The sequence below is a fragment of the Ambystoma mexicanum genome, chromosome 3p (genome assembly GCF_040938575.1).
Source record: "Ambystoma mexicanum isolate Mex_15411 chromosome 3p, UKY_AmexF1_1, whole genome shotgun sequence".
NCBI classification, from domain to species: Eukaryota; Metazoa; Chordata; class Amphibia; order Caudata; family Ambystomatidae; genus Ambystoma; species Ambystoma mexicanum.
This window is the reverse complement of record NC_090925.1, coordinates 118,180,794-118,205,505: the sequence shown is the minus strand read 5'-3', so window position 1 is coordinate 118,205,505 and position 24,712 is coordinate 118,180,794. Positions and strand designations below refer to the sequence as shown.

The following is a 24,712-nucleotide window of genomic DNA, read 5'->3' as shown; positions in this document are numbered from 1 at the left end:
TGATAGGGGACATGAGTGGGGGCCTGTGGTGGAGGCTGCCCCTGGTGGCTGGGGGGTGGGGGTGATAGGGGACATGAGTGGGGGACTGGTGGAGGCTGCCCCTGCAATGCTGGGGGGTGGGGGTGCAGGGAGACATGAGTGGGGGCCTGGTGGAGTCTGCCCCTGGATGCTGGGGGGTGGGGGTGGTGGGAGACATGAGTGGGGGCCTGGTGGAGGATGCCCCTGCACTGCTGGGGGGTGGGGGTGCTGGGAGACATGAGTGGGGGCCTGGTGGAGGATGCCCCTGCACTGCTGGGGGGTGGGGGTGCAGGGAGACATGAGTGGGGGCCTGGTGGAGGATGCCCGTGCACTGCTGGGGGGTGGGGGTGCAGGGATACATGATTGGGGGCCCGGTGGAGGCTGCCCCTGGTGGCTGGGGGGTGGGGGTGATAGGGGACATGAGTGGGGGCCTGGTGGAGGCTGCCCCTGGTGGCTGGGGGGTGAGGGTGATAGGGGACATGAGTGGGGGCCTGGTGGAGGCTGCCCCTGGTGGCTGGGGGGTGGAGTGATAGGGGACATGAGTGGGGGTCTGGTGGAGGCTGCCACTGCACTGCTGGGGGGTGGGGGTGCAGGGAGACATGAGTGGGTGCCTGGTGGAGGCTGCCCCTGGTGGCTGGGGGGTGGGGGTGATAGGGGACATGAGTGGGGGCCTGGTGGAGGCTGCCCCTGGGGGGTGGGGGTGATAGGGGACATGAGTGGGGGCCTGGTGGAGGCTGCCCCTGCACTGCTGGGGGGGTGGAGGTGGTGGGAGACATGAGTGGGGGCCTGGTGGAGGATGCCCCTGCACTGCTGGGGGGTAGGGGTGCAGGGAGACATGAGTGGGGGCCCGGTGGAGGCTGCCCCTGGTGGCTGGGGGTGGGGGTGATAGGGGACATGAGTGGGGGCCTGGTGGAGGCTGCCCCTGGGGGTGGGGGTGATAGGGGACATGAGTGGGGGCCTGGTGGAGGCTGCCCCTGCACTGCTGGGGTGTGGGGGTGCAGGGAGACATGAGCGGGTGCCTGGTGGAGGCTGCCCCTGGTGGCTGGGGGGTGGGGGTGATAGGTGACATGAGTGGGGGCCTGGTTGAGGCTGCCCCTGGGGGGTGGGGTTACAGGGGACATGAGTGGGGGCCTGGTGGAGGCTGCCCCTGGTGGTTGGGGGGTGGGGGTGATAGGGGACATGAGTGGGGGTCTGGTGGAGGCTGCCTCTGGGGGGTGGGGGTGATAGGGGACATGAGTGGGGGCCTGGTGGAGGCTGCCCCTGCACTGCTGGGGGGTGGGGGTGCAGGGAGACATGAGTGGGTGCCTGGTGGAGGCTGCCCCTGGTGGCTGGGGGGTGGGGGTGGTGGGAGACATGAGTGGGGGCCTGGTGGAGGATGCCCCTGCACTGCTGGGGGGTGGGGGTGCAGGGAGACATGAGTGGGGGCCTGGTGGAGGCTGCCCCTGGTAGCTGGGGGGTGGGGGTGCAGGGAGACATGAGTGGGTGCCTGGTGGAGGGTGCCCTTGGTGGCTGGGGGGTGGGGGTGCTGGAGACATATGTTTGTGATCAGTAGTGCAAGGTGACATGTGGGTTGGCTGGGGGTCATGGCCATGGTGGATGGGTTGCCTGTGGGATATGAGCAGGGGTGCAGAGTAGTCCCCTGTGGTGTGGGCTGCCTGCAGGGGCCGTGGAGGGTGTAGTGGGAACCACCTGGGAGGACCCACATGGCCACATTACGTGTAGCATTCCCCGGCACCACCGAAATATACGTACCCTGCTGAAATCGTGTGTGAATCTTCCCGCGCACCTCGGAATACACGTACCCTGGCCAATTGCGTGTGGAACTTCCCGCGCACCCGAAGTACACGTACCCAGGCCAATCGCGTGTGGTACTTCCCGCGCACACGAAGTACACGTACCCAGGCCAATCCCGTGTGGTACTTCCCGCGCATCCCGAAATACACGTACCCAGGCCAATCGCGTGTGGAACTTCCCGCGCACCCCGAAACACACGTACCCAGGCCAATCGCGTGTGGAACTTCCCGTGCACCCCGAAACACACGTACCCAGGCTAATCGCGTGTGGAACTTCCCGCGCACCCCGTAGTACACGTACCCAGGCCAGTCGCGTGTGGAACTTCCCGCGCACCCAGGGACACACACACACGCTATTTTTCACACAGCGGGTTTCCGTGTTTGTTGGTACCCCTTTGCACCTCATTTGTCCTAGAGGGCCACTGTATGGACCATTCATCATGGCTGTATATGGGTGCTTTTTGGTATTGCACATTTTGACGCACATTTTTTTCATGCGCAGGGACGCTACCGCCTGCTTTCTTGTGCCGTACTTGTTTGGCCCTGTGCACGTCTTTGACTGTGCGCTGGTTTGCCCTATTCGATTGCATGAATACGTGTTGTAGGCGAGCGTGTGGGCGTTCCGCGCACTTGCCTCCTGAACTTCCCCCGTGACGCCCATATTTTCACGTGTTGTTCCCCATTCCGAGTGTTACGCCCCGTGTTCCGCCTACTTTTGTGATGTGCACCGCGCTATGTGCGATTTCGCAGTGGCACATGCTGTTGGATGACCTGTGCGGCGGCGTGCGCGGCGCACATTTTCAGCGCACATCCAATGTTTTTCTCGCGCACGGACTTCCATGAATCGATGTGTGCTGGTTTCCCTGCGATTTCGCACTTGCACTGCGATTTTTGCACTTTTACTGCGATTCGCACGTTTTGGCACCTCTGCGCGGGAATTTTTGGCGCACATTAATTCCATGAATCGACCCCTAAGTGTGTTATGAAAGATTAATACATTATTGCACCTGTTGTATAACTAAGGGAAAGAAGTGTATTTTTACATGATCTTTTAACAAACCTTGGGGTTTGCATCATGATAGACCTGAATAAGCCTTTCATCCTTCTGAGGTTGACAAATGAAGAGCCGTTCATTTGGCAATAGAAATCAGTGATTTACAGAGCTTAAGAATAACATAAAATGCATTAACAATTGATTTGTATAAACAAATTCATATTATCCACCTTCTAAAAGATGGTATCGCTTGGATATACCACACCACCTATATAAATTCGAAAGGGCATACGCCAACTTTGCATTTTGGCCCCAACACTCTTTTCACTGCTTATGAATGATCTAATATCTAGATTGCTAGGAATTCCCACAGATCCTTCAATTATTCGCAGATGACACCGTTTTGATATCTCAAACTGTCTCAATCCCGAAAACCCAGTTTTCTTTAGAGACAAAGGCTTATGTATTTACCCTGCTAAGACAAAATCCATGCCCTTCTGTACAAAAAGAAAAAAAACAGGGATGAAAGTTGAGCATGAACAACAAAAGTAAAGAGCACGTTAATCACTATGATTATCTTGGCGTCCGATGTGTTACTTCCTGCAGCTCAGCTCAGCAACTCGCAAGAGCAGGGAGCACCCTTGCGAGATATAGTAGCGCTATTACTGAATGTTCATATAGCCACTGAGATGGTACAGTGAGAACTCTCGTGCAAGTCTATCAAGCACAGGCCAGGCAGGCTGCCCTGTATGGCGCTGAACTTTGGGGCATTTCTAATTGTAACAAGCTGAGTACCACAGGGAATGGGCTTTTAAAGAAAAATGTAGCCTCCTGTCAGGAACATCAACTGCCCTTATTCATGAGGGAACAGGTTTAGTTAGCAGTGTTTATGTGGTAGCACTCATGCAAGTCTTGTACTGGGTGAGATTATGGAGTAGTGAGGACCTCCACAAGCTGTTATTGATTTAATGGGACAGACTGGTGGATCGTCATTGAAATGGTCACTACATCTTAAATCATGGGTACAAGTACTAGGCTATATTGATCTTTGGGATTGTCCAGTAGATGTCGTACCTTTCGACAAGCATAAAGTCAAGGCAAGCTACTGGGAGATGCCTGATATGCTTTGTGTGCAAGCTATCCATGCTCAACAGTCTGCGACCAAAGGGCCAGTTAGAATGTTTAAATGTATGCTGCTGAACACTCGATCTCTAGTCAAGCACTCCATGGGAGTGGCTTATTATGTCCTCCTTGCCCAAGAAATCGACATCTGTGCAGTCACAGAAACATGGTTGCATGCAGCTGCCGGCGGAGCACTTTCTTTAGCGGTTCCTGTAGGATACAAAATTTGTAGAGTTGACCGTACTCTTGTCAAGGGCAGTGGAGTGGCACTGATTTATTAAGCCTCCCTTCGAAAGAATATGTAGAATCGTGGAGCTGCATAGCGAGGTTGTCTGGTCTGGAGTCAAGACTGAAGCAGCCAAGGTCAGCTATCTATTCTGGAAAGGAGCGATCGTGCGAAGAATGACTCATGCCTTTCTAAGCTGCAAAGAAAGAACACCAGTGCCAAGTTGAATTCATTAAAAGCATTTAAAACCTGCACAATTGACCAAATCATGGTCTTATGTCACATGAGCCAAGGATGAAAATAGAGTTTGAACTTGGAGTCCCAGAACACGATAGTGAGTGCTCTCAGTCCCATGTATTCTGAAAGACAAAGATACGTTGCAAGGCCAAGTTCAAAGATAATCTTCATGACAGAAGGCATGGGCGATGAGGGATAATGGGCTAATTGTGTGGGGAGGTAGTGTCATGCCCCATCTCCTTGCACCTGGGTCTGGGCTTGAACGTTCCAGACCTCGCACAAGCGTGGCAACCAATTGAAGTGGTCCATATAACGAAGGACCTTATAGTTTGAAAACCAATGAGAAACTATATATCTAATGTTTCTGAAGATTACATGTTTTAGAGGTAGGCATATGTTGTCTACCTGATAGTGGGTAGCCAATTACAATCTTAGTTCCTATAGAAAGTATATTTAGATGTTCCCCTAAAACTATTCCCGGCCCTTCGTAGGTTTTTCATTATTGCCACGTAATATGATGTCACCTCTGATGTATTTTTGATATAAAAGCTATGATTTGTGTGAAGATCGCTGAGAGAACCTCAGCGTCCGTCCGTTGATGTTCGTTGTAAACTCCGTTTTAGATAATTATTAATAAAACAGTACTTTGATATCTTCCTGATTTGGTTTGGTTATTTGGATTTGGAGTGGTTCTGTGTGATCCCATCCATTGCATATGCAACAATGTGCTCATGATAGCTGGCACGGCACCCCAGCTACGCAAGCTGAGTTCTGAGTATCAGCTGTTTTTGATTGCAAGTTGTACCATTGTGGCACTTCCCAAAGTCAAGACCCTGGGAATAATTCTAGACCAGGAACTCAACATGAAGGCACATGTCAACAGTCTGGTCTCGGATCCCTCGTACTACCTAAAGTTTCTGGCACAACCTAGACCTTTTCACAATTCTACTAACAGTGCCACCATCGTACGGGTTGGGGCAAGATTAGATTATCACTCCTGCCTCCTTCAGGACATTGGCAAAGGCAAAATGACCTGCTTACAAATTATTCAAAATAATGCATTGTGTGTCATTGGGGGCCTACGCAGAACTGACCATGTGTCAGCAGCTAGGAGGGCCTAACATTGGCTACCCATGAACAGTATAATTTCCTTTTGGTTGCTGTGCATTACGCACAAGGGCCTATATGGCAAACATCCCAGTTATTTGTCAAACATACTCTCCTAGCTTCCTGCCTGGGGGGTTCTTAGATCAAATAACACATGTCTTCTGCAAGTTCCAAGGTCTACATTAACGCTAATGGCCCAGGGGTCTTTCCCCTATGTCTCTCCAAGTTGCTGGAACGCTCTGTCGCTAGACCTAAAAGTATTTATGCCTACGGGCCTTGGTCTAGCGCTATATAAATATAATAAATAAAAAGAAGGTTGACCCAGAGCTTCAAAATACTTCTCAGACTTTGAGAGCCTTGAGATCATATTGTGAGAGTAAGTCTGTTAGGGGTTATGAAATATATCTAGATGTGATGAGACCTATGCTTTTAAGGTCTCTATTTATAAGAATCAGGTTTGGAATCTTGCCAGTGGTGGTATTGTGTAATGCATGGGTTCCCAACAAATAGGGTTGACTCAATAGAGCATTTTCTTCTGATTTGCCCCTTGTATATGTCACACAGAAGGAGCTATCTGAGACCTAAATGCCGACAATTTGACATTAGGAACACCAGGGAAGCATTTTGTTTTATAGACAACAGCCCAACTGGTTTTATTGTGTCTAAATATATCTTTAGAGCATGGTGAAGAAGATCTTCATATTCTGTACTGCATTGCAGATACATTAACCGTAGCTATAGATTATTGTCCTCGCGGTTTTTTTATCTCTTATTTTCATATCTATTTTTATTGTTTGTTCTTGCCCTATGGTTATTTGGGTTCCATGTCTTTATAACAACACCCTAAATAACGACATATATTTTAAACGACACCTGAATACATTTCTTTTATTTGGGGGAATCCCTCCAGCCCCATATTGATATTTATATAGCCTTTGTACCCTCCCCCAACTACTCCCACCCCTTTTAATCCCTTACCCCACCTCATATATACCTTTACTAAAATATTCAACTTTTTGTCGTTTTTCAGGGGTTGTTTAAAATGTGTGTGGTGATTTATTTTTCGTTATTAACACTGCATACCGGTTATTTGTGAATGTATGTATGGTCTTTTTCGTTTTTACTGATTGTATTTGTTGTGCTGACTTTCATGGCCCTCCGCCAAATAAAGTTATTTGACAAATATAAGGCAACTTTATATTCTCTTTCTACCCAGAACTCTAAAACTCTTACATTTTAACCAAGGTTTGTGGAGATCACATTTGCCTGATTGGTCCTCGCAAATCCCGACGGACACTCTGCTTTCTAATTGCTCTTGAATTCAGTCAAAATGCATTAAAGATCATTCTTCCTCTCTGGGTTGGTACATTTTTCAATGTTATTAGTTGGTTCAGTGAACACATCTTCGATAACCTGAAAGAAAGGGCATTATTGTGAGAAGAAGTACTTACGAATGTTATGTTGGATCGGTCCATTGTGTTGTAGGTACACTCCACCATCAACTCATCTCCCTGTTAGAGGAAGGGAAGAAGATGTCCTTATTAATCGACCAGCTACAATCTTGATACAGTTTATACATAGAATAGTGAAACCACAAAAGCATACAGCATTGCAAGGTACCAAGACTTTCCGTAATCTTGTATAATATCACAAAACCACAATGTCACATTTTATATATGGATTTTGTATGTGGTAATGAGGTACTTCAGTTTCTAACCAACGTTGACTTGGGATCCAGTCCAAACCTTATTGGGTATCCTGCCCTAATCCAATGACCTCTTATCCTTCCCCAAAGCAAAGCCTACCTGGAATCCAGATCGGAGCCAAAATGTACCTTTTAACCCATCCATCAAACCAAAGTAGGTTGGGTAGCCTGCTGTTTCGTGGGGAAGGTAATGATAGTTTTATCCTGTTAACATTTCGTTCAGGCTAATGCAGCGTGACGTGCTACCAGTTGTGGAGACTCTGTCTTTCTTTTCTAGCTGCTTGAGTTTTTCAGGTTTATGCTTGTTTTTGAACTCGTGTCGCTGTTTGTTGCAAACTATTTCCGTCCCTGAAACAAAGCGATCGGGAGTTGAAAGAACATAACAGGCTTTAACCCTTGTAACTCATGCTTGAAGGGGCAGAAGTAGTTATGGCAGGGAATCAGTGATGTAGACCCAGGGACTCAGCAATGCATTTAGAAAGGTGAGATTGTGTGAATCTCATAGGATTGTGTGGGTCTCGCATGAATGCAGCTCCTTCAGGAACACAGTTGGTGGTCCACCAACACATCAATTAAGAAGGGCTCTGCTTTTACTTCCCGGAGGGTCATCCTCTGCCTGTAACTCTTTAACTCTCCCCATGCCCTTAGAAGCATACCCTTAGCATCCTATAATTCGAATTCATCCATTTTATTGTACCCTAATCCTGTGTGCCCTTGTACAACATTCCCTTGCATCACAACTTTGTTTGCACTATTTAAAAATAATCATCATCAAAAGCAACAGTTTGAGCCTTTTGTGCTGATCATTGCACTTTGCATTTATTGGCATGAAGTAGCCAGGGGAAGAGTGCAGAGGTTCAAGGGAGGGTGCAAGATACATTCTTTCAATAGCACTTGCATTATTTCGACAGTGTAATTTAATTCTGTAGGATTTCTGTGGTGTGATATTATTAGCGAGTAACATTATATTGGTATAGGGTGACCAGACGTCCTGGTTTTCCTGGGACAATATGGGGAAATCGCCTCCGTCCCGGGGTCCCGAGAGGTTTTTAAATTAAGGAACCATTAAAGCGTCATGATGCCTTCAGTGAAAGAGTGCTATTTCAGTAGGAGATTGATTGATTGATTGATTGATTGAACCCTGTCCCGGGATTGGATGAGTGGGTGGCTGCAGCCCCGGTTTTTGCCAGGAACTGATTCAGAAATCCTGAAATCGGGGGACCAACGCCCCCAATTTCCCCCCCTTCCTCTCCCTGGTCGCTCTCTTCCAATGAGAGGTGTGTGCCTGGATCATACCGCTGTAACATGCCAGCGACATAGAAGTAGGACTACAGACTATAGTTCTACTTCTAAGCCTGTGTCGTTTTTATTTTCTTTTTTTTTATCTGGTCACCCTTTATTACTAACAATTTGATATCACACCGGTTAGTAAACTCTGAATTATGGGTTAGTATCCAGGCTGTTAAGCAAATCCACGGTGGGTTAAGCTAAAGTATATTTGTTGCACATATGAATTAAATAAGGGATGGGAGTCCGCAGGAAAGACAGTGGAAGGAGAAGACATGGAGGGCCTGATTTTCAATGGAGAAACCCCCAATAAAAAAGGCTTTCTAAATCAGGCCTGCAGTCTTCTTTTACAAACATTGGTAACTGCATGCAGGACAGGAGACCACCAGAATGTACATGCTGTGGGGTCCCCTGTACGCAATCTCAAATGTCCACGAGGCGGAGAGCACAAGGAAAGCGAGAGACAAACTCACTTTTACGCTTTCATTTTTCCACTCAGTCTTGTGGACATGTGCACGCCACCTGGAAATATGCTTTGGAGGCAGAATTTATTTATAATGGATTATAACGGGATCCGCCTGGTCTTGACCAGGTTCCAAACCGAGGCTTTTTTTATACGTCTACGTGAAAATAGTCTTATTCATTTGAAACAAACGCAGATGCTGGCGTGTTTTTTAGCATTGGAACCATTCTTAGTGACCAGAGGGGGCAGGATTGTTTTTCTATGGTGGCATTTTAATAAGCACCCAGGGCATTTTAGCCTCTTCAGTGCATTTAGTTGGCATCATGCTTCAAGATCTCATTGACTTTGGTGGGCTTTAGAGCTTGCCACAGATTCACAGCAAGGGATGAGTATTGAAGAGGGCTACAGTAAGCTTGGAGGACAGGGGGGTGCTCCGGTGCTGGCAAAGGCCGAAATAGTCAGGTACCCTTAGCTTATGGTAGTGTTCTCAGCTCCAGTGGTGGGGGGGCAATTCATAAACTAGGAAATGTCCTTTAGAGGCACACCCAGAAGCATTGCAAAGCCCATCAAGGGCAAGACTGGTAGCAGTTCCTTCTTCTCCCTTCCCCATAACATGTGACCAAGCAGTTTCTTCGGGTGGCCGTGCCAAGATGGAAGTGGAGATGTCTCACCTCATATCTATAATGGAGACAGGCAAAAAAAACAAAGAACAGTGGTATGGAAAGAGGCTCGGCGCAATCCCAGGGGTTATGATTAATTCAAAGTTCCATCCATCACACATACTTTGTTCAGGACAGAAATGTCTAATGAGTCTTTCTAGGAAAATTCCCTTGTTTGAGGGTGATGAGCAAAAGCAGCAAGAATGAATTACAGTGAAAACAATGCTTTAGTGTCCAAAATAAAGGTTTTACTTTTACTGATGAATTCCACAAGAGCGAATATTGAAATGAGTGCTGTTAAATGGACTTCTGAAAAGAATAGCAGGAATGACCCCTGAACCCATTGAGCATGCCTCCGTGTTGATGTGTGTATTTCTTGTTCACATACATGCTCTTATATGCTTTTCCTTCTCCATTTTATGTCAAGACTGGAGGCAAGCATTATGCTTCAACTTCTATTTATTTACTCTTCAGCAGTTTCAACAAAAACACAAGAAAACACTGAAAAAGGTCCTCATATCACTTTTCTTTTCTTGAAAACTACAAGTCTCAATATCTCTGTAGTCCTATCCTTTACAAGGACAATTATATATAAGCATCTTAGTCAACGTAGCCGTGGACACCAGATTCTGGTACAAGGCACACAGCACACGAAGGAATGTCTGAATTTGGAGCAGCCAGTCTTTTCAAGGAGGAAGAAGACCCCAGAACCCCAGAGCACAGAACTGGGAAAATAAGCAACAGGACTCTTTCTTTCCGGCCAGAGGATGATTTCAGAGAAGGTGCAAAGGAAGGGGAGCTGGCCGAGGCCAAAGCTTTACAACAGGTGAGAGTCACAAAATACCCACCAGTGGGGGGGGAGAACAGTGATTTTCTGGGACAATTGTTATGCGATTACCGGTGATACCTGGGTTCTGCAAACCGTCAGAAGTCTGCAGTTGGAATTTATCCAACAGCCCGTACGGACATACTGGCCGCACCAACTACAATTAGCGCAAGTGGAACAAGAGAGTTTAGATCACAAACTACGCCAGCTAGAAGGGAAAGAAGCCATAGAGAGGTGCAGATCATCCCCCTTGATTCGTAAGCAATATGTTCCTGGTGCACAGGAAAGAGAAACTGCGACCAGTCACGAACTCAAAAGAGCTGAACGGCTGGATTATATACAGCCAATTCAAGATGGAAGGGATACACCAGCTCAGAGAGTCCCTGAGAGAAGGAAACTGGTTAACAAGATTAGACTTGAAGGATGTGTACCTGACTATGCCAGTACAAGAGGAATTCAGGACCTTCCTGGCTTTCTGCGGGAACAGGCAGCTCTGGCAATTCAGAACAATGCCCTTTGGGCTAGCCTCACTGCCGTGGGCTTTCACCAAGCTAATGAGACCAGTAGCAGCAGCGATCCGAGAGAAGGGTATCAGGATGATTATGTACCTGGACGACCTACTGCTCCTAGCAGAGGATCGGGAGATGCAGGTTTACAGACAGCATGGGTACAAAACCTCCTGATGTCCCTAGGATTCCTAGTGAACGTGGAGAAATCGGACACCACACCAGCGCAAAAACTGTACTTCCTAGTTTTCGTCCTAGATACCAGAAAAGCGCTGCTAGTGTTACCGGCTCGAAAGATAAGGGATATCAAATGAGAGATCAGAGGCTGCTTGAGCAAGCAGACAATATCGATCAGAGTACTAGCCAGGATTGTAGGGATGCTAGCAGCATCAATTCAAGCTATCTTTGAGGTCCCTTGCACTATTGGGCGCCCCAGAGACTGAAGATCTGGCACCTGCAACAGGGCCTGAAATACCATCAGCAAATACCATTAGATCGAGATTCCATTACAGAACTGGAATGGCGGTTGAAGAATATGGACGCCTGGAATGGACATGCCATTTTTAGAGATCCATCAGATCTAGTGATGGAATCTGATGCCACCTGGATGAGATGGGGAATGAGATGCGGACCTCTGAAGACCAGAGGCAAATGGAGCGAAGAAGAACTGTCTGGAACTCCTAGCGGATTCCTTCGCGATCAAGGCATTCATGAAAGGGAGAGGGAGTTCATGTATTCTACTCAGGATGGACAATATATCAGCGGTCAGGTACATAAACCACCTAGGAGGAACAAAGTCCAGATTGCTAGCCGAGCTGGTGAAAGATTTTTGGCACTTCTGCCTTCAGTCAGGGACTTCAGTGACGCTAATGTTAATGTTATTGTTTAAGGATATTTGTACCGCGCACTATCACCACTGTAGTGGTCCCCTGGCGCTCTGGCAGATCTGAAATTGAAAGTGGGTGCGGGTGAGTTAGTGGGAACGAGCGGGGTAAGTGCAAGAGAGCAGTGATGTGCTGTTGGCAGCTTCAGTTCGGTTAACACCGTTCGCTGAGCTTGGGGGTGCTTTCCGGTCGGTATCTGTCATGTGCTGTTGTGCGAAGCTATGTGTGGTTTGTTTTGTTCTTGTGGTTTGTTGTGCTTTAGGGTTGTGGTTGTGTTTGGTAAGAGTTTGAGAAGTGTATGCAGAGGGGTGAATTTTTTAGTGGGTTGGTTATTGGCCTCGCTATCTAGAAGTGATATGTGCTAAATTTCGACATTCTTTCCAGATGTGGCGCGTGACTATCTCCGCATTTCTATCTGGCACTGGCTAATATTCACAATCCTATCTATATATGACGCACGCCAATATTCTCAATTGTATCCAAATGTGGCACTGGCCCACCTTCAAAATCCTGTCTAGATGCGAAGCAAGCTAGCATTCACAATTCTATCTAAATGTGCCATTGGTAATATTCCCAATGCAGTCTAAATCTGGCAATGGCTAATATTCGCTATTCTATCGAGATGTGGCACTGGCCGACATTCACAATCCTGTCTAGATGTGATGCAGGCTAATGTTCACAATTCTATCTGAATGTGGTACTTGCTATCATTCACAATTCTATGTGTGGCATTTGCCAAATTTCACAATCCTATCTAGATGCGACGCAGGCTAATATTCACAATTCTATCTAAATGTGGTACTTGCTATCATTCACAATTCTATCTAAGTGTGGCACTTGCTAACATTCGCAATGCTATCTAGATGCGATGCAGGCTAGTGTCACAATTGTATCTAGTTGAGCAGGTTAGTGTTTATATCCTGGTCTGCTATGGTCTGAGGACAGGTAGAGTGGCAGGGCTTCTGGAGTAGAGTGATTGTTCCACTCCCCACCCAGGCCACACCTACCCTTATGGTTGCTGCTGGTTGATGGCTGGACAATGGCTTTCCCTGCTGACACCTGCAAACACAATCTGGAGCCGCCTTTGCGGGAGCTGCCCTTTGCCTTGGGGCCCTTAGCCACAGGGGCTGCACAAGCAGAGGGCTGCCCTGGGAAGGTCAGTTATGACCAGGTGGATGTGCCAATCAGGGGAGGTGGGCGGGATGGGAGGACGGGACTGGGAAAAAGCCAGACACATACAAAGGACTACACCCCAGGGACTGCACACTCTAGATGTAGGCCAGCACAGAAAAATGGGGTCAGGAGCCACAAAAACACTAGAGAAACCCACCAGAATAGCACAAACTGCTCTACAAAAATGATTGAAAAAGCACTCAAAACCCTCCATTACAGTACATAAAATAGGCTAAAAACTGATTACAATCCATGTACAACTGCTCACTGAGCATCAACCAGCCCCTAAAGCTGCTTCCCAAGTGGTTTCTCTACCAGATCCTTTGAGATTGCAGTCTGGAAAGCAAGTGGCGCAAGTGACAGCAGAATAACTGCCAGGGACACTGAACGTGGTGGCCGACTGGAACTCGCGATACCTGACAGACTCCAGTGACTGGAGGCTGATCACCGAAGTATTTCAGCATCTGAACCAGCTTTGGGGCCCAGTCCACACAGATCTTATCGCGTCTCACCTCAACGCGCAAACACCCATTCCTTCAGAAGTGGGCAGGAGAGCTGCATTACACATTTCCTCCCTTTGTGATATTGAGCAGAGCACTAGCAACGTTTTGGAGGGAGAAAGCAGAATTGATTTTTAAAGCACCACTGTGGAAGTCACAAGTTTGGTTTCCAACGCTAATGGAACTAGCAACAGACATACCTCGAGTCCTCATGGACCCAGCTGGGTCGTCTCATCCTACTAGCGGGAGAGTGAGAGGGACTCTCTCGCTAGTAGCGTGCAGAATATTAAGAAACGCTGGGCTCTGCTGGGCTGTGCCAGGCATTTCGTCTAAGGCTGCAGAGCTCATTGCGGAATCCTGGGCGCCATCCACTAGGAGGAGCTACGAAGCGACTTGGACCAAGTGGTCGAGCTGGTGTAGAGGGGGACATTTTCATCCCGTTTCAGTCCCTATAGTAGCCATATTGAACTTTCTTGCTCACCTTTTGCAAGATGGGAAGGTGTTTCGTACCATCAAAGTGTACAGATCAGCTATTTCAACGGGTCATCTGCCGATCGAAGAAGTCCCAGCAGGGGAACATCCAGCGGTAGCACGGCTCATAAGAGGAGCGTGGTATAAAGCACCACCGGAGCAGAGATATAATCAAGTTTGGGACGTGACAGTGGTACTGCGCCTGCTGGCGAGCTGGCCATCAGACAGGTACCTGTCACTAAAGCAGTTGTCCGGCAAATTAGCAATGCTTTTATGTTTAGTATCTTGCAAGTGAGTGGCAGACATTAAAGCACTTGAGATTGACAGGAAGCCTTTCGGCCCAGAAGGAGTGACCTTTTCAATAGTCAGGAGGACTAAGACAGGGACATCTACAGTTCACTATCCATATTTCCTGAATAATCCCAAATGGTGTGTAGCGAGGTGCATTAACGAATACGAGAGTAGGACAGCAGAGTGCAGAGTAGCCGGCACTACACAGCTTTAATTGCTTGCAGGAGACCTTTCCAGGCAGTAGCGACAGCCACCATAACAAGGTGGGTGAGAGAGGTGATGCACATAGCAGGCATTGACTTGAGAATGTATGGGCGCATTCAGTGAGAGGGGCAATGGCGTCCAGAGCATTCACAGCTCCTCCCTCCCCCTCTGCGGAATATTATGCAAGCAGCGGATTGGGCTATTGATAATACATTTAAAGAGTTTTATTTCAAGCCAATTGAAAGCTTGGCTACGACTGTATTGGGGAAGCTTTGAACAAGCATAATGCTCACCTCCAGTCTTGACACAGAATGAAGATTACCCCTGCTAATTGCGCAGGGAGTCTTGATTCTATTTCAGACTAGGAGGCGAGCATTAAATTCCCACCCTGTCATGTACTATCTAAACTGTATGTGATAAAGAATGGATACGACAGTACAAAGACTCCACCCTGACATTGTTATTTGTATGATCCTTAGGGGAGGACCAGAAGAACAATTGAGAGTCGAGGATAAGTTGGGTAGCAAGGCCTGAGAGAAGTAGAATAGCACAGGCATGATGCTGCTACATTGAGTCTGCGACAAGTCGAAGCAGTTCGCCCTCTTGGTTGGACATTGTTAAAAGGTTCAAGAGATGCAGTTCAGAGCACATAACAGAGAGGAGGAGTCAAGGAACAGGAAGAGTGCCAATGCTGGACTGAGCAGGATAGGACTTCAGAGACATTGGGACTTGTAGTTTTCAAGAAAAGTGATATGAGAACCCTTTTCAGTGTTTTCTTGTGTTTTTGTTGAAACTGCTGAAGAGTTGAAGCATAATGCTCGCCTCCTAGATTTTAATAGAATCAAGACTCCCTGCGCAATTAGCAGGGGTAATCTTCATTATCTTTTGTGACATTGTGAGTAGCACACACAAGTGGAGTCTGTTTTCTATTGCCGCTACCCTGAAAAAGATGCACTTCAGCCTTCTTTTGAAACAGTTCTTGTGAAAGTTAATGGCAACTACTCCTCAGACAACAGTGGCAGGATTCGAAAAGAACTTTTAAGCTCCTTGAAAATACACAGTTTAGCGTGTGCACATCAGAGTACATTTTCCTTAGAGGTTATGCTAACATGTGTTTTTCCAACTGGTGTGCTAGCATAAGGGCCAAGTACACGGGGGCAAAGAGGACACTTGCCCCCATTCTCCTTCAACGATAGGGGCAGGAGTGTAATGTTGCCCCCCTGGAGATTATACAATTATGTGTATGGGGTTGTGAAAAGTGTGACAGAAACCAGCAGTGCATTCTGTGCCCCATGCAGGAAGGCCATGCCAAAAGGCAAACAATCTGTTCAAATCACTGGGCAGGGCTTCTGGCTCCTCGCCTGCTATGCCCAGGCTTTGTCAAGTGTGTGCATGCATCTTGCGAATATAGCAAGTGGTGATCACTTCATAGTAGGAAGGTTTCCTTCAAAGAACCACCTGATACTTGATTGGGGAGGGACTGTCACAATATATTATGCAGCACAAGCAAGTCAGGGATCTCTTTCTCTTTTACTCTTGCAAATGAATGTGGCACACAATAAATCTGCTTTTTTCTTTTACAGTCAGATTCTTTTAAGGAGGCCTCCAAACAGTCTCGCACCCAACCTCCACCAGCACCCCATATCACAGTAGACCAGGAAACAGGCCGGTGTGTTATCAATGTATGGCATATGGCTTTCCTATACTAATTTCACTGCTACCATCAACAGTTCAAAACACCATAAAATGAATGCAACCCACAGAAAAGTGCATGCGCACACATACGATTTTGGAGTCCCAGCAACCCTCACCCAGCTAGCCCTTCACTCAGCTGTGAAGGGAAGGCAGTGGCAAGGACTGGGGAAACCAGGTTAAAATCGGATTTTTAATGGGGTTTTCAGAAACACAATGGGAACAGTAATGAATGGGACACTTAGTTTTCTGCACTAGGTGAAAAAGGTATTTACTGAGTTAGGGCAATTTCTGTGGGACAGCACACAAGGGTACTTTGTGCTGCTTGGACTCGAAGACAAATGGGGCTTTAGAACAGACAAGTTAACACACAATTGGAAACTCGATTTTAATACATGCAACACATCAAAAAATAAAAAGGGAATGCAATCGGAAATCCGTTATTGAAATATAGTAGCGGAAGAGGAATAGAGTAGGAAAAACGGGTTTTAAAAGGTTAAACAAAATTTCCAGGAAAGCAAAAATGCAAATGACACTCATTTTTACTAAGACTGCAAACGACAGACATGCTTTAAGCAATGGGGAAATCACGATAGGAAACACTGTTTTCAGTTAAAATGACAGAGGCACATAACAGGTAGGTTCTGGGCAAAAGGATTACTCACAATAATAAAATCGGTTTGGGGTTTAAAACAACAGATGCAAATGGGGATTTGTTTTGTAAAACACCATTTAAACACTCAGACATATTTGTTTTTATCTCATAATCAATGTAATTCTTTGGGGAAGCAATTTAGGACTATAATGGCTCACAAGCCACTGGGAAGAGAGAATTAGTTTTGAATTCTATCTTTCTCGATCCTGTGAAATAATGTAGACATTAATTGATTTACTGGGGTGGAGAAAGAGAGCACAGCTAAGTGGGTTTTGGAAATGGCAAGCAAGGAAGGAAGAATGGGGTTGTAATGCATGTTGAGAGGAAGGATGCAGGGATGAGCGGGAGGGAGACTGGTGTAATGTAAGTGAGAGAGATGGAAGGAACAAAATAAAGTGGAATAAACTGATAGAGAGGGGAAAAGGAGTGAATGACAGATGGGAAAAGACAGGTGGAGAGTGAGGAGATGTTGTGTGGAGAGAAGTCTTGGGACATTGGAAAGAGGAGTGAGATTAGAGGGGGGAAGGGAATGCGTGCATGAGGGGAGGACGCAGGGATTGGGTAGAAACGCAAAGGGGCCGCTCATGGTGCATACCTTGTAGTGTGTCGGTCCCTGGCTTGAAGTCTGACATTGTAATAGCGCGCGACACGCTGCATCTGGAATAAATAGACGGAGCCTCTGTGCTCATCAACACGTCGTTTTTCTTTTGCCTTCTCGAACGTACTTCTCATTTCACGCTCCCCGCACACTGTCACTTTCCTCCCCAACTCCCATCCTGCCCCCATACCCTGAACTGTCAACATGACACCCCCCCAAATTAAACAGTTACCCCTCAGGGTGCTAACATGAACTGAAACAGGGACTGATCAAACCATTTCTTCAATGAGTCGACGAGGTCTGTTCCTCGCCCTCAGAGGTCTGGGGCTGACTGTCTCTGGGATACCCCTTTACTCTGATCGTCCTCTGTCCTCCGCACCAGATGTGTCAGGATCTTCGCGATCTCCTTGATAATATTCGTCTGACAGATATTAATCCATCCGCTCCTCTCGGCGACTCATTTTCCAGGGGCTGGTTAAGGGAAATCTTTTGAAGTGTCAGGAGTTTCGAGAGATGTGTCCATGGTCTCCTTGAGCTGTGATCATCAAGCCCTTCCTGTCCGTAATGATCATGGGTTCATCCTTGAATGCCTTACGGTCACCACCTCTCCTACCTCCAGCTTGGATTCTCTGGCTTTCTGTCGCACATCGGCGTATTCTTTCATTCGTTGTTTTGCCAATCTATCTTGGTCTCTCGGCTCAGTGTCCACAGGCTGACTTCCCTCCTGGGATCCCACCTGGGGTAGCCGTTCACGTACATCCCTTCCAAACATGATCTCGGCAGGACTCTTCCCAGTAGAGCTGGGTGGGGTGATCCTGTGGTCTCTTAGCAATTGGTACAGAACTTGCTTATAAGACTGACCCATGACTCGGCCCGCTTGCAGAACCAGTTTTAGATTGGCCATGAATCTTTCGATCATGCTGTTCGATTGTGGCTACAGTGGCATGACCCATGAACAGAGGCCTGTTGTCCGTCTTTACTTTCCGGGGAATGCCGTGAAAATGCGGTCCATGACGGGTATGACATGATGGGCCACCTTCGAGGACACTAGCTGGGCTTCTGGGTATCCAGAGTATTTGTCCAGGATGACTAGAACGTACCCCCCCCCCCCCTTCGATAGGCCCAAAGAAGTTGACTGCCTGGGCTTCCCACACTCCTTCTGGGAGTTCCAACATGCACAATGGTTCAGGATGTCGATTTGGAGTGATGTGACAGCATGTCAGGCATTCTCCCAGGATTTCGACCACTAGACAGTCCAGGAGTGTAACCCACACCTTTTGTCTTAGCATCGGTTTTGTGGAGACATCTCCTCAGTGCCCTTCATCGGCGAGCTCCACCACTTTCCTTTTTAGCGAGGCCGGGATCAACATTTTGTGCCCTTTTAAGAAGATGTCTTCTGAGATGGCTAATTCCTCTTTTATTTGTTAATGTTAATGTAAAAGGTCATTTGTACCGCGCACCATCGCCACCGGAGTGGTCCCCTGGCGCTCTAGCGGCTCTGAAAGAGGGAGGGAGAGGTGGGTTAGTGGGCGGAGGCTGGAAAAGTGCAAGATTGCAGTGATGTGCTGTTGGCAGCCTCAGCCCGGTGGTTCCGTCGGCTGGGCCTGGGGTGTATGCGGCCGGTAGTCGTCGTGTGCTGATGTGAGAGTCTATGTGTGTTTTTTGTTTTGTTGTTGCAGTGTAGTGAAGTTCGTGCGGTTTGCTGTGCTGGAGGTTTGTGGTCGTGTTTGGTTTGGAGTTTGAGAGGTGTATGCAGAGAAGGAAATTGTTAGTGGTATTGGTTAGTTGGTATCTCTATCCTGGATTGAATCGGTTGGGCTTGTGTAATCTTACACAACGGGATGCTTGTGCACCCTGTGCCTCAGGAGGTGCGTGCCCGTTTTAGCATTTGAGGCCGTTTGAGGATTTAGCTGTCCCCTCTGCCCGCTCCCTTAATAACTTTGCATGCTCCTCACCCCCACCCACATGACTAGCGCACTTGCTAGTGTCTTTACTTCCGATTGTGTGGTGATTGGTGGTATCTCGTCCGTTCCACAACCCTGTGGTATCTAGTTGTGGCTGTACGGGCAGTGGGGGATGGTAAGGGTTGGCTGGAGTTGCTGCCTCCGTCTCCCTGGGTCTCACAGGTGGACCCCTGTGTCCAGCGTCAGCCCTACTGGTGCTCTGAGTACTTCTGTAGGTTCTAGGGGCTTGTCAATGTCTTTTTCTGTTGAGTCATTTGTCTTATTGTTGTTTCGGTTTTAGTCTCTGGTGTTGAAGAGCCAGGTTTTTAGTAATTTTCTGAATTTAAGGTGATCTTCAGTGTTCCTTATTACTTTTGGGATGTTGTTCCAGGTTTTCGCGGCTAAGTGGTAGAAAGCGGTGCCTCCGAGTTTCTTCTTGATGTAAGGTTTTTGTTCCAGTCGGATTTCGTTGGTTGACCTGAGCGGTCTCGTTGGCTTGTAGATTGTTATTTTCTTTTGTAGGATTCTGCTCCTTGTCCGCAGATTGCCCTGTGCGTTATGCACATTGTTTTGAAGATGATACATTGTTTTACTCGGAGCCAGTGTAGTGTTTTTAGGGCCGGGGTGATGTGGTCTCTTCTGGATAGTTTGAGGAGTAGTCTGGCTGCTGTGTTTTGGATCCGTTGTAGCTTCTTCAGTAGGTATTCCGGTATACTGAGGTAGAGGCTGTTTGCATAGTCGATACTTGACATGATGAGGCCGACGATAGTGATATTTGTATCAGTCTCTCTAACTCCTTATGTATGCCCTCTGACTCGAGGTGACTCCTATCTTTGGCTCTTCTCCACTGTCCAAAACGGAGTCCCTCGCACACTATCTGGCACGCAGTGTCTGCCTCTACTTCATGTGTTAGGTGAACAGGGTTGATGCTTTGTGGTATCACTTCCCGGATGAGATAGCGAAGATAGCGATCTGCCACTGAGGGTTCTGGGGTGCTTCCACTTCTTGGGTGACGGGACAGGAAATCAGTCAGATTTTTTTCCTTGCCCGATCGATGCACTATTGCAAATGAATAGTCCTGTAACCTGAGACCCTACCTGGCAATTCGGGGTGGCATCTTGGCTTGGGGATTGCCGTAGAGGAACAGCAAGGCCTGATCATCTGTCACTACTTTAAATGCCATAAAGAAAAAGATGAAAGTGTTCACATGCCCACACTACTGCTAGAGTTTCCTTCTCGGCCTGAGAATATGCCTGCTCTGTGATCGAGAGGCTTCGGCTGGAGTAGGCAGCAAAACTGGGATCATTCGGGTCAATTTGAGCCAGAATCGCCCCCAGCCAACTGGGCTTGCGTCCACTGTTAGTTCTGACTTGCGATTGGCGTCAAAATAAGACATGTTCTCCGTGCAAGCCACTCTCACGTATTGTTGTAAAGGCTTGTTCTGTCTGAAAACAGCATTCTGTTTGGTCAGTGCTCTCAGGGGTTCACTGACTGTTGCAAAATCTTAATGTACTGCATACAATAACTGGCGAGACACAGAAATGATCGGAGCTCGGAAACATTTGCCGGTGGTAGTGTCTTGTTGAGCGCTGTGACCTTTTCCGGATCGGGGTCATGCCTTTCTCCGAGAAAATGTGCCCGAAGAACTTCAATGTACCTTTCCAGAATTCACATTTTTCCGGGTTGAGCGTGAGATTGGCAGTCTCCAAGGCCATGCACACCCTGGATAGAGTCTCGTCATGTTTCTCCACATTGGTTCCAAACACCAAAATGCCATCACTGTAGTTTATACAGTTGGGTATGTATTTAATGGCATTACGAATCTCTGCTTGAAAGAATTTATCCACAGAGGACACGCCAAAGCTGAGCCTCTTATATCTATAAGGCCTGAGGTGGGTGACAAAAGTTGTAATGTTTCGGCTTTCTGGGCTTAGTACTAGCTGATTGCAGCCTTTTTCCAAGTCTAGTTTTGAGATTACCTTGGCACCGTTTAACAAGTGTATCATGTCCGTGACCTGTGGTGCCATGTGTCGCTCACTCCTGATGGCCTGATTTGGCCTCCTCATGTCTACGCACAACCTAATAGCATCTGATCCCTTCTTCGGGAAGGGGATGATGGGTGATATCCATGTGGTGGGTCCCGTGGCTGGTTCAATTATGTCCTGTTGCAGTAACTTATGCAACTCTCTTTCCAATTTCTGTTGGATATTTACTGGTATCCCCTGTAGTGCTGCACTACAGATGGGACGTCTTCATCTATGCGCAATTTGATCTGTTTGTTGCGCAACTTGCCTATCCCTTTAAATGAGGTTGGATGGAGTTCTTTGATCATGTGCACCGGGTCAATGTATTTGTGCTCATCAACTTGCACAGTACATGAATCAGGCCCATATCGACATCTGCTTGAAGCTGATTATACATCCGCTTTAACTTTCCTTAGCCAGTACGTGTATAAGTATTCTCTTCTCCTGTATCTGACGGTGACTGTTCTATGAGGTATCTCATGTGCCGCCTTGATCTCCTCTCTCCACGAGGGCGTGTGACATACCTCCTTCTCTCTTTTTTGTCTTTCTAGTATTTGTAATCTCCTGACTCCTGCTCTTTGGTATCGAGCTCTCTTGGTCTGTGATGCGATGGATGCGATGGAACCGTTGCTAGCGATGCCTGTGATGTTGTGAGAGGAGGCCTCTGCATGTACCGAGTTGCGACTTCTCTCCCTCTGTCTCGCCCTCTTTCTCTGGCTAGACGACACACCGCCTTGAAGTGTCCTTCCTCCCCATATGCAGAGCACCTCTGTCCTATGGCTGGACAAGCTCCGTGGTGCGGGTACTCGTACCCACACCTATAGCAAAAGGGTTCTGCCTGCCTCCTGTCATTCTGCAGCCTGTGTATGGACTCTGCCTGTGCGTATGTGTTGAACTTTTCAACCTGCATGTCAACTGCCAGTTCAGCCCTGGCCGATGTGAGGATCTCATCAAGAGTCTGGGTCTTCTGGAGGAGTTTTTTCGCCGGAATGTCTCAGATTTGCAGCCCGCAATGATTTGGGAGCGCAGAGCTTCCGTGTTCGAATAGTTAGCGAAGTCACAGTGCTTCTTTTTGATACACAGGCGCATGACATTTGCGTCCATTTTTTCGCCCTTGGCCTGCTTCGTACTATGAAATAGATGGCATTCATAGTCTACATTAGTTTGCAGGGTAAAGTAGACTGACAGTGCACTTTTTAGATCCTAAATGGAGACAATAGAGGTTGCTGGCATCTCATCAATGATTTCTCTCGTTGCAGGTCCCACAGCTAGCTTGAGTAAGCATTTCTGTCTCTCTTCATTCACTTGCCCCATGGTCCCCATGTATAAGTCAAAGTCCTTGATACATTTTGCCCATCTTGGGCCCATATTACTTGTGTCAGATATATCAAATGCTCTTGGTAGTTGCACTGCAGTGAATCAGGAAGAAGGTTCTGGCCCTGCGCCTGAATGTTCTGGTTGGCTGCCTGGGGGCCCTCTTGATGAGACATGGTCCTTATTTATGTATTTCTCATGGACTGGCCCTTTAAATACTGTTGTCTTCCCCAGTCCTCCACATGGCCGCCTGATAAGGTACGAGCACCGTGGAGATGAAAAGCTCTCTCTCTCGTCGGAAGGCTGCCGGGAGAAGCCGCTGTGGAAAGATGATGCTGCCTTGAGGCACGTGCACCTTCCATTCTTACTCCTTCACTTTCCCTACTCACCGACTGTCAATGGTGTGACACTGCCACAGCCCGGTCTGTTATCTGATCTCCTGCTGCCTTCCAAATGAGTGCCGGACACCGCCTTCACCACAGCGGCCCAGGCTACTTCGCTGCCCTGCGCCCCTCGTCATGCCGGTTCAGCCTGGGTTCGTGTGCGCTTCACTCGCGCCTCCTCGCCAGTGCAGTGTGTCGGTCCCTGGCTTGAGGGCTGACCTGGTAATGGTGCGCGCCACACTGCGCCTGGAATAAATAGACCGCGCCTCTGTTCTCATCAACACATCATTTTTCTTTTGCCTTCTCGAACCCATTTCCCCCCCACCCGCACACTGTCACTTCCCTCCCCACCTCCCATCCTGCCCCCCGTGCCCAGTAATGTAACTGTCGACATGATACACCATAGCAAAAAAAACGACATGGAATGTCCTTTCACCCAGTGCAGCAGAACCACAGGCCCACGTAAGCCAGGCCTATTTGAGGCCCTCCTTCTACAGGGGCTGAGAAAAAGCCAAGTAATCATTTTGGTGTTGATGCCAGCTGCCGAGCGCTGCTCTCGACAGTTTGTATTAACCTCTCCTAACCATCCGCCGCTGGAACCATGGCCACTGGTTTGACTCTGATTTGTGCAGATATCCATGGAAACGCAGGAATGGCTTTCATGTGTGATACGAGTTCCCATTCCCAGCAAGCAGGCGTCTACTTTATATATAATGGTGCCGCCCTGAACCCCGTTGTCTGCCGTCTCAACTGAGAGGCTGTGGCTTGAATGTGCATGCATTATGTCTACCCCATTTTTCTGTTTTGGGCAGGTTTTAGCATATTTTCATTTTAATAGGTCATGACTCTCCCCCTCCCGCCCACCCTCTGCTCATGCCCGTGTGTCTCCCCTTCCCCCCACCCCCGCTCATGCCCCGTGTGTCTCTCTCCTTCCCCCCACCCCCGCTCATGCCTCGTGTGTCTCTCTCCCTCCTCCCACCCCCGCTCATGCCTCGTGTGTCTTTCTTCCTCCCCCCACCCCCGCTCATTCCCCGTGTGTCTCTCTCACGACCCCACCCCCGCTCCTGCCCCGTGTGTCCCTCCCCCTCCCGCCCAGCCCCCGCTCATGCCCCGTGTGTCTCTCCCCCTCCCGCCCACCCCCCGCTCACGCCCTGTGTCTCTCCCCTCCGCCCACCTCCCTCTCATGCCCCGTGTGTCTCTCCCCCTCCTGCCCACACCCCGCTCATGCCCCGTGTGTCTCTCTCCCTCTCCCCATCCCCCCGCTCATGCCCCGTGTGTCTCTCTCCCTCCCCCCCAACCCCTGCTCATGCCCCGTGTGTCTCTCTCCCCTTCCCCCAACCCCCCACTCATGCCCCGTGTGTCTCTCTCCCCCCCACCCCCGCTCATGCCCCGTGTGTCTCCCGCCCACCCGCCGCTCATGCCCCGAGTGTCTCTTTCCCTCCCGCCCACCCCCCGCTCATGCCCCTTGTCTCTCTGACCTCCCGCCCACCCCCGCTCATGCTTCGTGTGTCTCTCTCCCTCCCCCACCCCCCCCTCATGCCCCGTGTGTCTCTCTCCCTCCCCGCACCCCCGCTCATGCCCTGTGTGTCCCTCTCCCCTTTCCCCTGTGGCGCTGCCCCGTGTGGGACGCGCACACG

General features: G+C 48.5%; 1 protein-coding gene across 1 annotated transcript in view; it reads right to left on the bottom strand.

Annotated features, from left to right (window-relative positions):
* LOC138580141 (putative DBH-like monooxygenase protein 2) overlaps positions 1-24,712 on the bottom strand; it is a 460,802-nt gene that overhangs the window by 94,378 nt on the left and 341,712 nt on the right. Inside the window, exon 10 of the mRNA XM_069650458.1 lies at positions 6,949-7,008. Coding sequence (XP_069506559.1) covers positions 6,949-7,008 — 60 coding nt within the window. The remainder of the gene's footprint in view (positions 1-6,948; positions 7,009-24,712) is intronic.